The 12,764-nt window shown below is 56.5% G+C and overlaps 1 protein-coding gene across 2 annotated transcripts; it reads left to right on the top strand.

Annotated features, from left to right (window-relative positions):
* The first annotated feature begins 2,156 nt into the window (after positions 1–2,156).
* Positions 2,157–8,844, top strand: IHH (Indian hedgehog signaling molecule). Of its 2 annotated transcripts, none has more exons than XM_070422170.1 (3): positions 2,157–2,841; positions 5,280–5,541; positions 7,408–8,844. In XM_070422170.1, exons 1-3 carry the CDS (start codon positions 2,527–2,529, stop codon positions 8,064–8,066), a joined length of 1,236 nt encoding a protein of 411 aa, XP_070278271.1. In that variant the 5' UTR covers positions 2,157–2,526; the 3' UTR covers positions 8,067–8,844. The 2 variants fall into 2 exon arrangements, with proteins under 2 accessions (XP_070278271.1, XP_070278270.1); XM_070422169.1 differs by lacking the exon at positions 2,157–2,841 and adding an exon at positions 2,873–3,203.
* Positions 8,845–12,764: the final 3,920 nt, after the last annotated feature.

The raw sequence follows: 12,764 nt of genomic DNA, 5'->3' as shown, positions 1-12,764 counted from the left end.
TATAAAGGAGAACTTCTGAGAGGATCTTAAAGAAATAGTCTTTCACTTGGATAAAAGAAGATTGAAAGTGAGTCTAACAACCTTTCAAGACCATGGGTAGGAGAGAATAAACAGGATAAGAGCCCTAGTTGCTAAGGCCAGAGAAAGAGGAAAGGGGATGAATTTGCATTAGAGAGGGAGGAAGAAGGAAAGCTTGAACTTGAGGCAAAACTTGTATAGAAAATGAGTATCTTTTATACTCATTTTCTATACAGGTTTTGAACTCTACAGGATTTTCTCTTTTGGAACTCCATCAAAACAGGGAGCTCCTGTCTGTGTGGACTGGACGAGGTACTGAGCTGGCTGCATGGTCTGTCCCAGAAATCTGAGGGGAGGGGGATATTGCAGGGATCATTCTTAAACCCTGGAAAACATAAGTGAAAGCACTCTGAAAGCTTTCAAGGAAAAGAAGCAACATCAGAGTGATCTGTGAGTCAGAGATATAGAATCTGAATGCTAACGTGAGAATGAATGACGCGTGGGGAGGAAATATGGGCAAAGGGGAAGGAAAAGAAACAATCCATTTTTGTTTCCCAGTGACACATGCCACTCCACTCCTGGTGGAGCTGTCCTAAATTCCCTGCTGTAAGCCCCAGTCCTTTTCTGCAATATGAAGTGCTTGGGCTAAACCTTATCTTGAGTGAGTCCCTCCCCATTCTGAACTGTTTTCACAAAATTGATCTAGAGAAAACGTGAGTCCATCTGCGAAAAGCCATCTTAGCCCCAAACCCGAGCTGTACTGAATGAGTGGGCACTGTACTGAATGAGTGGGCGCTGCACAGAGAGAGGGTCAATATATCTGCTCTGGGGTCCTCCACTCCCCACCCCTCACCCCCACTGGAATCCCCAGGGGCAGGTTGCTTATCCTCTCTGAAATTCAAAATCTTCACTTGTAACATGGGGATATTAGCTCATTTGGGGGTTGTGAGTTTAAATTAAATATTGCAAGTAATAATATCTAATAGTTTCCATGTATCGGGCACATAAGTACCTATTGTATCAATATTCTTGGAATGAGAATTTTTAAACCTTTTAATTGCTCAGCCTTTTATTTCTATTGCTATTGACTTTGTAGAATATACACAACTAAATCATATATGTAGTTTGTTGTGTGGGGTGTGTGTGTGTTTTACACACTTGCCTTTTCTTGTTTTAGCAGAATGAAACCTAATTCATTCAGCTTTCCTGAATGGCATATTAAAATAAACACACAACCCATGTTTACTTCTCCAGCTGCCTCTACATATTCTCTGTCCTTGTTAATTTGTAAAGTAGAAGGAAGAGAGTAATTGTTTAGCAGCTCCAGTAATTATTTAGTGGCATATTTGTATGCCACTGGCTTTTTTTTTTTTTTTTTTGCATTCTTAGCAAGCCCCCTGCGTTGCCCCTCTTGATGGTGGCCAGTCGGGGTTTCTTTGGTATTCTGTTGATGTCACTATGTTGGCTGCACTTCTCTACACCTTGGCTATCCCTTTGCAATTTCATCTTGCTTCTTTTCACAGCGTTCCGTTCCCAGCTTCACAAAAGGCGGCTGAGAGGGCGCGTCTCCTGCGCCAGGGTGGGGCACCAGGTTACCAGCGGCCTCCTGCCTTTTGGGTTTACTTCCCCGCAGGGGACACCGTAGGCGGCTGTGCGGTCCGGCCACTGCCCCCCCGCCCCTCGCGTCCGGCCGCGCCGTGGGTTGCGGTCGCTGTGGGGGTGGCAGCTCCTGTCCGGGAGGTTTGCGCCTGGCGGGGCACCCCGGAGCCGCGGGGAGCCCAGAGGCGAGGCCAAGGCGGGGTGGGGCGCGTCCGGGCGGGGAGGGCAAACTCAGGCAGCGCAGGGGGCGCTGAGGGCAGCGGGCGGGCTGGTGGACTCGCGGTGGCGGAGCGAGCGGGACGAGGGCTGGCTGGTGCCGGGGGCCGCCCGCCGGAGGGGGAGGAGGCTGCGCTGCCCTTGTTGCAGGTTCGCTGTCGAGCACACAGGAGGCAGGGACATGGGCAGGGTGCGGTCTGCGCGGGGCCCGCTCCCGGATCTCTTCCATTTCCCCTCTCACTCGGCCCCGGGCTGCGCCACAGACAGCAGCAGCTCCCGCTCCGCCCGAGCCGCCTGACCGCCGGGCCGGGGTGCTAACCGCGGGGCCCGCCAACCCGCCGGCCCGGCCAACCCAGCCCAGCCCGGCGGCCCGCAGCCCCGCCGTCCGCCGCCCCCCGCCGCCGCCGCGTTGCCAAAACAAACGGGCCGGCCTATTTATTGGCGGCGGGCGAGCCGGGCAGCTCAGAGTCGAGGCGCCGAGGGGGACAGCGCGCCGCCACCAGCCAGGGCCCCGGGCCCCCGCCCCGCACCTGAGTCCCGCCGGCCCTGCGCCACGCCGCGCAGCCCATGGCGCCCCCACCTGGAGCCCCCCGAAGCCACCCCGACGCCTGAGCCCCCTCAGGGCCCGGGTCGACTAGCCCACCCATCAGCCCACCAAGCGCCTTCGCCCGCCGCTCTCCCGGGCTCCCGGCCATGTCTCCCGCCCGGCTCCGGCCCCGACTGCGGTTCTGCCTGCTGCTGATGCTGCTGCTGCTGGTGCCGGCGGCGCGGGGCTGCGGGCCGGGCCGGGTGGTGGGCAGCCGCAGGCGGCCGCCGCGCAAGCTGGTGCCGCTCGCCTATAAGCAATTCAGCCCCAACGTGCCCGAGAAGACCCTGGGCGCCAGCGGGCGCTATGAAGGCAAGATCGCGCGCAGCTCGGAGCGCTTCAAGGAGCTCACCCCCAATTACAATCCCGACATCATCTTCAAGGACGAGGAGAACACGGGCGCCGACCGCCTCATGACCCAGGTGAGCGCGACCCGCCCTTCCAGGGCGCCGCTGCCGAAGCACCGCCACCTGCCCGGCCCTATCCGCCCTCCCTGGCACTTTTGCTCCACTGGTTGGCACGCCCCCTGGCACCTGCCCCTCTCGCCAAACCCAGCTGCTTCTTGCCCAGGATGGGACAGCCAGGGGTCCCGGCAGGCGTGTCGGCATCCCCGATCGATCGTGCCGATGGCTATGAGAAGAGCTCCCTGCCGCCGAGCGCCACAACCCAGCCGGTTGGCCACGGCCCCTCTGCCCCTGCGCGCTGGCAGCTCGGGTCATTCGCGGCATCCGGCACCCGGAGGCACCTCGATCTGGCTGCCTCCTGCGCTACCGGGATCCACGCGGTACTTCCTGGCCTAACCCTCCGCACGTCTGCGCCTCTTTCACTTAGAAGCCATTCGGCACCCCGAGGCGAAGCAGCTCGGGGTGCAGAGGGCCCCACGGCCTTTGCTCCACGCGCGGTCGCTGTAGGGGTGGCAGCGCCCGTCCGGAAGGTTTGCGCCTGGCCGGTTTGATGCGCTGCCCCCGGTGGGGTCTGGGGTTAAGGAACAGCGAGGAAGGTGAAGGTGGGAAAGAGAACTTGCCGGGAGAGACCACGTGTCTGTGCAGAGAGCTGAGAGGCGCCCCTGCGTAGAAGGGTGGGGGACGGGGGCCTTTGAGCGCTGGGGCCGAACTTGGGGGACCCCTGGGCTTGATGGCGGGGATGGGTTGGGTTGAAAGGGAGGAGTTCGGGTGCCGGCGAGGCAGGGAGCAGAGCTAAAGTTAGTCTTTGCATGCTAGGACCAGCGCTCAGCACAAGCGCTGAGGAGTGGAGGGTGGGGGGTGGGGTGAGGGGAGGATTGGGGGGAGACGCAAGCTTTCTTCACTGCAACCAGGTCCGCAGGGGAAGAGACCTACGTCCCCTTCCTCAGCGGCCCACCCATGCGCCCCCCTTCCCCCCCAAGCAGGCAGCCCACGTTCTAAGTGCTTTAGGAAAAGCAGCTAGACCACGGCCCTCGGCATGCGCCCTGGCGCCGGGGCTGGCCGGCCAGTGTCGGGGCGAAGGTTGGCTGGTGGCCGGGCCGGGCTGGGCGCAGAGGAATGCAGATAAGGATCCGGGCCACGGGCTGGGCAATCATTGACAGCGCGCGCCCCGGCTCTGGACCCGAGGGGGCGGGGGGTGGTGGGAGAGAGAGAGGCGGAGAGCAGGGGCCGCCAGAGAACATAGGTGGGGGGCTAGAAGCCTGGAGGCAAGAGCACACGGAGCTCCCTCCTGGGGCAGTGAGCGCCCCAGCTAGCTTGCCCGCCAGGGAGGACTACGGGCCTTGGGCTGTAAACGTTGTTGGCTCCTGGGAGACAGAGTCCAAGGGTCTGTGGGGCCGGGCTCTGCGGGGTGGGGGTAGGTTGAGACAGGGGCTACCCACGCCTGGCGGCACCTCGAACTTCAGAGTCAAGGACTGTGGAAGGGCCCCCTCTCTTGCCGGCCCCTCCCCCCAGTTAACTGCAGGATCCCTTGGGCTGCAGGCACGCGGGGAGTCAGCACAGACAGGTGATCGCTCCCGTCCTTCCCGCGGGTGCGGCTCTACTCCCACCCCATGTGAGGCGGAGCGTGGAGGCGGCTCCCTGAGATTAGAAGTTCGATTTCTGGAGTCCCTTCCCAGATGGGAGCAGCGCAGAGGCGAGGAGGACTCTGGGCTCGGGGGACATTACCTAAGACGATCAACCCTGCGGAGACCCTTGTAGCGGGAGATGCTCCGCGTCGCCCTAATAGGGCCAGGCCGGGCACTAGTCCTTCCACCAACTTCTGGGGACAGGGCTGCCCTCCTTCGGCAGGGGTGCGGGCAAGTTTGGACATAAGAGGGTCCCAGCAGGAATGCTTTGTGGTGCCCGAGGGATCCAGGTAGGCCAGGGATTCCCTTCCAATACACCCCCATGCTGCTGGGTCTCCGCACCTGCCGCGCCTCCGGGGCTGGTGTCCCCGGGCCTCAGCCCTGAGGCTACGGTGACACCTACTGGGCATCTCTGGCCTTGCACGCCTAGTAGGCCCGCCGCAGGCCGCTCCCGCCCCTCGAGGTAGCAGGCTTCCCTGGTCTCCGGTGCTTCCGTGAAACAGAAGGACTTGGCGTTGGAAAGGTGTAGGCTGCGGAGGAATTAGTACCCGTGCGGGGCAGAGAAGGGAGGGGCCACTTATCCGAGAAAGGAGCCCTCAGGGTATAGGGCTTGCCATGCGCTTCAGATTTGCGGCATCACTGTGCGGTCCAGGTCCGCGGGGCAGCCGATGCTATAACGGAAGTAAGTTAGGGCTCTGTGTTCCGAAGAGAGAGGAAAAGAGCCCCTTTCCCGGTTTCCCATCTCCAGCGGTTGCGCTGGGAGAGCGAGGCTAGGACTCCACCTGCACGCGGGCCAGCTCCTCCCCCTAACTCAGCGCTTTCCTCTCGCAGCGTTGCAAGGACCGCCTGAACTCCCTGGCCATCTCGGTGATGAACCAGTGGCCCGGGGTGAAGCTGCGGGTGACCGAGGGCTGGGACGAAGACGGGCACCATTCGGAGGAGTCGCTGCACTACGAAGGCCGCGCAGTGGACATCACCACGTCGGACCGCGACCGCAATAAGTACGGACTGCTGGCGCGGTTGGCAGTGGAGGCCGGCTTCGACTGGGTGTATTATGAGTCCAAGGCCCACGTGCACTGCTCCGTCAAGTCCGGTGAGCCGCTGCCGGGGGACTGGGCCCGGGGCCGGGGCCGCAGGGCGTGGGCAGGCGGCGCAGGGCCCTCTGGGGCCGAGAAGAAAAGACCCGCCCGGGGATGGAGGCGGGAACCCCGGGAAAGAGGACGTCGGCGGCACTCCCCGCTTCCTCTTGTGACCGCCTGCTCCTCCCGTGCCTGGTAGTGTCAATGCTGGGAGCCTAGTGAGACAGGGCCCTGTCCCGGCGCTGCTGGGTGCTGACCTTGAGGTCCACAGTCAGCGGTTCTCAACCTGTGGGTCGCGAACAATGAAAATACATCCTGCATATCAGATATTTACAGTACGATTCATAACAGTAGCAAAATTACAGTTATGAAGTAGCAACGAAAATAATTTTATGGTTGGGGGTCACCACAACATGAGGAACTGTATTAAAGGGTCGCGGCGTTAGGAAGGTTGAGAACCACTGGAAGCCTGCGGCAGGAGGTTCAAGACAGCGAGCTGAGCGGATGTGGAAGCCAGGCTGTGACAGACAGCCTCCCCACCCAGGCTGGTGCAGAATGAGGCGGGTGGGGTGGGGGCAGGGGCCAGGGCTGCCCAGACATCAGCAAGTCTGACCAGGAGCCAGGAGCCCAGAGGTTCAGAACCTACAACGGGGCTGCAGGCCAGACCCTTTAGGGCACTAGGTATGCTCTTCCCAGGGGGTGCAGGCATCCCCAACTCTCCCTCAGGGCCCTGAAACTGGGCATTTGGGGGCAAAGCCAACCACGAGGGCCAGAATAAACAGAATGGACTCAATAAAGTGTATTTTCCCAAATTTGCCGCCTTGTTGATCCGAATTGGCAGGCACTGGGGCCTTGCCCCTCTCTCAAATCTTGTCAGCATCCCTGTCAACACACTGAATCCAGTCATGGATGCTTCAAGTGTTTCCTGTGGGACTGCCAGCCTGGCCCCAGGGCTGCAGGCTCAGCCCGCCATGCTGGTACCAGGCATAATCACATGCACAGACCCTGCACATGGAGACCAGGCCCCTTTTTACTATTCCTGATCCCACCTGGGCCCACAGGGGTGACCCCACCCCCACTCCCACATTGCCCTTCTCCTCAGCACTTTCCTGCCAATGGTATCTGTTTCAAGTCACATCCACCCTTCACCTGCAAACACTGGCCCGGTGCCAGCTCCCAGAGAGGCCACTTCCATTCCTTATTCCTGACCCCCAAACACTGTTCTCCATCCCACGCACTGATGCCACTGTGTCCTGTTCCTGCACAAGGACCCAGCACATGAATTGAGACAGTGATTTTACCATTGCCACTGAGCTGGGCTTCCCTGGAGTCTATATTCACCCCGCGGCTGGTCTTCCTTTCACTTCCATATGGACTCCAAGGCCCAGCTCTGGCACAGAACTTGGCATGTCAGTCTGAGAGGGCACCACTGGGGGAGTGAGAAATAATGGCACATTTAGACCCCAGAGGAGCTAAGTGACTCACCTTCTCCACGAGGCTGCAGCTTTCTGGGTGTCAATCACAGCTGATCACTGCTTGGCTCAGCTGACCTCTGACCTCTCTGACTGCTGCACAACATTGTCAGGATTGAAAACAGATGGGGACTTCGTCTGGGCTTCAGGATGGCCTTTTCCTTCTCACTCACTGGAGCCACAGTATGCTCCTCTCATTGGCAAAGGATTAGACTGGGGAGAAGGGCAGAGATCACATTGTGGGTTGGAGTGGGTTCAAGGCTGCATGAGAAGTGGGGATAGGAGCCAAGATATGGTGATGGGGGCTCTTTGGGAGCAAGAGGGAGCACTGGCTGGGCTTGGGAAGGGTGCTATGACTGGGAATTGAGCTCCACAGCAGTAACACCTTCATGTCCCTTCTTCCCACAGAGCACTCAGCTGCAGCCAAGACAGGTGGCTGCTTCCCTGCTGGAGCCCAGGTGCGCCTGGAGAGTGGGGCACGTGTAGCTTTGTCAGCCGTGAGGCCAGGAGACCGGGTGCTGGCCATGGGGGAGGATGGGAACCCCACCTTCAGTGATGTGCTCATTTTCCTGGATCGTGAGCCAGATAAGCTGAGGGCCTTCCAGGTCATCGAGACCCAGGACCCCCCGAGACGCCTGGCACTCACACCTGCCCATCTGCTCTTCACTGCCAACAATCACACAGAACCAGCGGCCCACTTCCGGGCCACATTTGCCAGTCAAGTGCAGCCTGGCCAGTATGTGCTGGTGGCTGGGGTGCCAGGCCTGCAGCCTGCCCGAGTGGCAGCTGTCTCCACACATATTGCCCTTGGGGCCTATGCCCCACTAACGAGGCACGGGACGCTGGTGGTAGAGGATGTGGTGGCCTCCTGCTTCGCGGCCGTGGCTGACCACCGCCTGGCTCACTTGGCCTTCTGGCCCTTTCGACTGTTCCACAGCTTGACCTGGGGCAGCTGGACCCCGGGGGAGGGTGTGCATTGGTACCCCCAGCTGCTCTACCGCCTGGGACAGCTCTTGTTGGAAGAGAGCAGCTTTCACTCACTGGGCATGGCTGGGCCAGGGAGCTGAAAAGATTCCTCCACTGTCCTCCCGGAACTGCCCAACTGGATCCAAAGGCCTCCCTACCTGGAGGGCATTGGCCCTGGAAGAGACCCGAGCAGGGGGTAATGGATCCCACCATTGCCGCCCCCTACAGAGATATACCATTGAGACTTGACTGGGCAATGCCAAAGTCCTCCACCACCATCTTGGTGTAGTGACAGAGCTTCAAGCTGAGCTGGCAAAAGGGTGGTCTGTCCTTCTAACTATAGACCTCTAGACTGGCACAGTGGGTCCCAACCCAACCAGCTCTCACTACGATTTTTCATACCTGCCTCCCCCAATGGGGAGAGCCCATTCTATCTGTCTTAGGCCCCCCTTTGGTGGGCTTGCACCTCAGTTGATGCTGCTAGATTCCCTGGGAGCCAGCAGGGAGCTGGCTGGACTCAATGCTGCCTGGAACTGAGAAGGCTGCAGGGTGGGGCAGCCATCCTGGCCATCCTGAGACACGTCCTTCCTCCCTGGCCACACTCCTTGGGACACATCCAGAGACTGTTGCTGTCAGTGGGCAGAGTTCTGTGTTCCAGCCAATGTGACCGTAGAGCCCAGGACGGGGAGTGGGCTGGATGTCCTTCCCACCCCTGTCCAGGCTAAGCTCCCTCTTCTGCTGAACCATGACCCCCGCCCCCTCCTCTGGTCAGTCTTCCCCACCTTATTTATTGGCACCGAGGGGGAAGCCCATGGGAGAATTTGAGGGACATTTTGGTGTTTTCTTCCTTTTGTAATAAAAATTATTTAAGTTGTTAGAGCCATAGAGTCCAGAATGCTGAGTGGATTCAATAGTTGGATAGTCCGGAGTCAGGGATGTGCTACTTTCCTCTGAGGACAAAACCTCCAGTACTCCACCCCCTCTACAGGCCTGTTCTCATGGAAGCTCTGCAAAATCCCAAAAGAAAGCTGTGTTCATGCCAGGGCAGGCCTTAGCATGCTGACCCCAAGGTTGGACCAGAGAGAGAGAGAGAGATGAGGTAACTAGTTCATGGTCACTTCACTCATCTAGACCACCACCTCTAGTCACGGTGCTTTCCCTGCTGACTCAAGTCTTTCTTGGGGCCTGGTTTTCTGACTCTTCATTGTGATCATGGACCATGGCATGAAATTATTCTGGAGACATCACATCTGCCTTCTGACTTCTTGGATAAATCAGGGGTCCCTAACCTGGAAGTTCTAAAACCTCAGAATCACCTAGGCAGCTTGTTAAAAATTATTCTTGGCCCTACTTCCAAGATTTTGCTTTAATAAATCCAGAGTGAGGGCCCAGGAACTTAATTTTACAAACACTCCAAACACGGCAGAAGGCCCATGGATCACACTTTGAGAGACATTACTTAGTGTAGAGAAGGCCCAGTTTATTGCCAAAACAGAATGATACTTTTGCCAGCCCCGCCCAAAAGACCAATCTTGGGGTGAAGGTGGGGCCCTGTGCTCACTACAGGTTAGCTGATTCCCAGGCTCAGTGGTACAATTGTTAAATTTTCAGAAACTTCATGAGCCAGTTGATATAGACCATGGTGGGACTATTTATACCATGGAAATTGGCGTATGCTACAAATTAGGGTTCCTCACACTGTGGAGAGCTGGTTGTTAGAGCAAACCACTGCCAAGGTTCTAACCTCCTACAGAGATTACTGTGCTGGGTGACTGCTCAGATTTTTATCTTACCAATCCCCATCTCCATGGAGGAAAACTCCAGAGAAAACTTCATTCCCCCAGGAACCGTGTCATCTGGGGGAATAGGCCCCCACAAGGCTATAATGAATAAAAGCTGCTATCATTTAATGAAGATTTCCCATTGCCAGGCTTTGTTTTAAGTGCTTCACATGAAGCACCCATTTAATTTTCATAACAGCCCACTGTGGTATATTCTATAATATTACCATTTTTTCCAAATGAGAACACAGAAGCACAGGGAGGTTAGTAACTTGCTCAAGATGTTACAACAAGTGATAAGCAGGATTTGAATCTATGCAACTTGGGGTGAAGGTGGAGACCTGCAACTTTTCTGGGAATCCTGGACTCAGGTGTGAGGAAACGATGTGAGCAGGGAGACCAGGAGAAACAAGCTAAAAAGTCACCCTCCACCTCTTCAGTGTGATGGCCCCTAATCCCTCCCTCCAGAACCCAGCTTGCCCCAACCGCTGTACGAGGCCAAGGCCCAGCAGAAGGTCAACCATAGAGCCTAGGCCCAGGCAGCTTCTGATCCAAAGCATGGCTCGTGCTCAGCCCTTGGCCAAGGCTGCTGCATCCACAGTTGTAACCTTCATTCAGAGTTGTAGCCTTTAGTCATTGTTTACTGGACACCATGTGTCAGGCGCTGTGCCAGAGCGAGGGAAAGAGGCAGTCCCTGCTCTCAGTGAACTGGATGGCAGGGAGCAGCACAGGAAGAGGGATGTCCATGCCATGTGCTGAGTGCTGTGCCTGACATCCTCACAGGGGCTATTGGAGTGCCACAGAGAGGCTGGAACTAGGAAAATGTCCTGGAGATGAGGACCATGCAGGAAGGGCAAGGAAGTGTTTGCATGGCAGGTGAGTAAAGGAAGGGATCCAGCTAGGGGTTTGAAGGAATTACCACCAGGTCAGCATTGCAAACCTGTTCAGTGCCAGTGGGTTTGGCAAAGCTGCCGTAGACAGGTGGGCAGCAGTTAGGTTACACTGAGCCTTGTGTTCCATGCCTTTGGACTTCATCCTGAGGGCTTGGTGAACGCCTGTAGGGGTTGAAGTTGGGAGAACTTGCAACTAGATGGTTTCAGAAAGCTCACCAGGTTGCAGTGTGGAGGACAGACCAGAGAAGGCAGCTATGGAAGCAGGAGTCTATACACTTGGTAAAGAAGTTCACTAACTTTTGGACTGAAGAGGTGGCTGTGGGGGCAACGGATTGTAGACAGAAAAAGGCAACGGATTGTAGACATTTTGGCAGGAAAATGGCCAGGACTTGAAGCCCATTTGGATGGGCAGTAAGGGTGAGTAAAGGGCCCAAGTCAACTTCAGGTTTTTAAGCCTGAGATCCCACCTTGGCTATGAGGCCTCTGGAACAGCCTTGGCAGACTACCTCCACATAGAGGTCGCTGCACCCTGGCTCTTTGACTTGTCTGTGCAGAGACCTCTCCTCAGATCCCCATCCCCAAGTTGTCCTTACATGTTCCTCTCTTGTGTTTGGAAAGACCCAATTACCTTGGCCATGGCTCTTCTGAAGCCACGTGGGCCTGCACTCCCTCTTCTCCCCCAACATAGCCTGAAGGTGCTGCCTGCCCCGCAGATGGCATCTGACAGGAAAGGCTGAGCCCAATGCACCAATCCTTTAGGCAACCAGGCCTGCTGCTAACACAGCAGCTCAGGTGTGGGAACTGGAAATAGGCACCTCTCCATTTAAAAACGTCCCCTGAGGAGATCTAACTAGAGAAGGCAACTCTTCTGGCCTGGCACCAGGAGACCCTTGCACTTGGGGCATGCGAGGGTATGTAGCATGTCTGGATTTCCTGGTGGCAGCTCCCCCAACCCTGCTCTGCCCTCTGGGTGGGATGCACCTCCCGGGGCTTGGCCCCACATCCCATACCCCAGCTTGGTTCTCAAAGCCTCTTTGTTCTACTGGGACAAGCTGTGGCCAGCCCAGACCTGATAAGGCTGAGTCAGGCCGATAGTATCCCCAAACCACACCCAGGCTGCCTTGCACACACACTGAACTCACCTCAGACTGGCATAAATGCAGGATGCTTCCTGCCCAGGTTTGGGTCTGGAAGCCTTAACCTCTGGGCTGACCCTCCCTTTGTTCATTTAAGACCTCTCATCTGGATGGGGAAGCAGGCTAAGGGGATTACCCCCATTTTAGAGATAAATGAACTAAGTCTCCAAGAGGAAAAATGACTCACCCATCGTTATTTATTCCATAATCAGGAGCATCAATTGTGCTAGGTCTTCTACTTACAGCATCTTTTAAAATCCTAACTGCCTACAAAGTTAGATTGTTCCTAATTCTTACTTTGCAGGAAGGTAAAGTCCAGAAGCCCAGAGAGGTGAAGTCACTTTCCCATGGTGGCACAGTAGTTGAAACCAGAACCCAAGTCCTCTGCAGCAGCAACTGAGGGAGGTAGGAACTGATGAGTCATCATCCCACAAAGATGGGAGGAAGTCACTCCCATCATTAGCCTAAAAGATCTGATGAAGCTGGGGGTGGCCAAGAACCTGTGAGGGAAAGTGGTCTTGGAAGAATAATGTTCTATGAGAAAATCTCATTTTGGTGGGAGTGGCAATGGTTAAAATAAGTCCTCGGTTATTTGAGTCTCCTCTCCCCTTGAATCTGGGCTGAGGCTAGGAAAGGCCATGTAGCTTCTTCCTGGTTCTACCCTGAGACTGTCAAGCTGAAGCAACTATAGATTGGTGTTCCCATCCACAGCCTAGCTGAGTGCCCAGCTGATGGCCGGCACAAACTTTCAGCCATGTGAGGGCACCATCTTGGATGACCAGCCCCGTGGAACTTTTGGATGGCTGCAGCCTGGCCAACATCTGAATGCAACTGCATGAGAGACTCCAAGTGAGAGCTGCCTGGCCACACCCTTCCTGAATTTCTGACCCACAAATGCATAAGCAAAATAAAATGATTGTTTGGAACCTTGAAGTTTGGAATAATTTCTTATACAGCAATAGTAAACAGAACAAAGGGCCAAGAAGGAA

This window comes from Myotis yumanensis, unplaced genomic scaffold, assembly GCF_028538775.1.
Source record: "Myotis yumanensis isolate MYYU_CA2020_CCGP unplaced genomic scaffold, mMyoYum1.0.hap1 SCAF_8, whole genome shotgun sequence".
Taxonomy (NCBI): Eukaryota; Metazoa; Chordata; class Mammalia; order Chiroptera; family Vespertilionidae; genus Myotis; species Myotis yumanensis.
The sequence above is the reverse complement of the archived record's forward strand: the minus strand, read 5'-3'. Positions and strand labels throughout refer to the sequence as shown.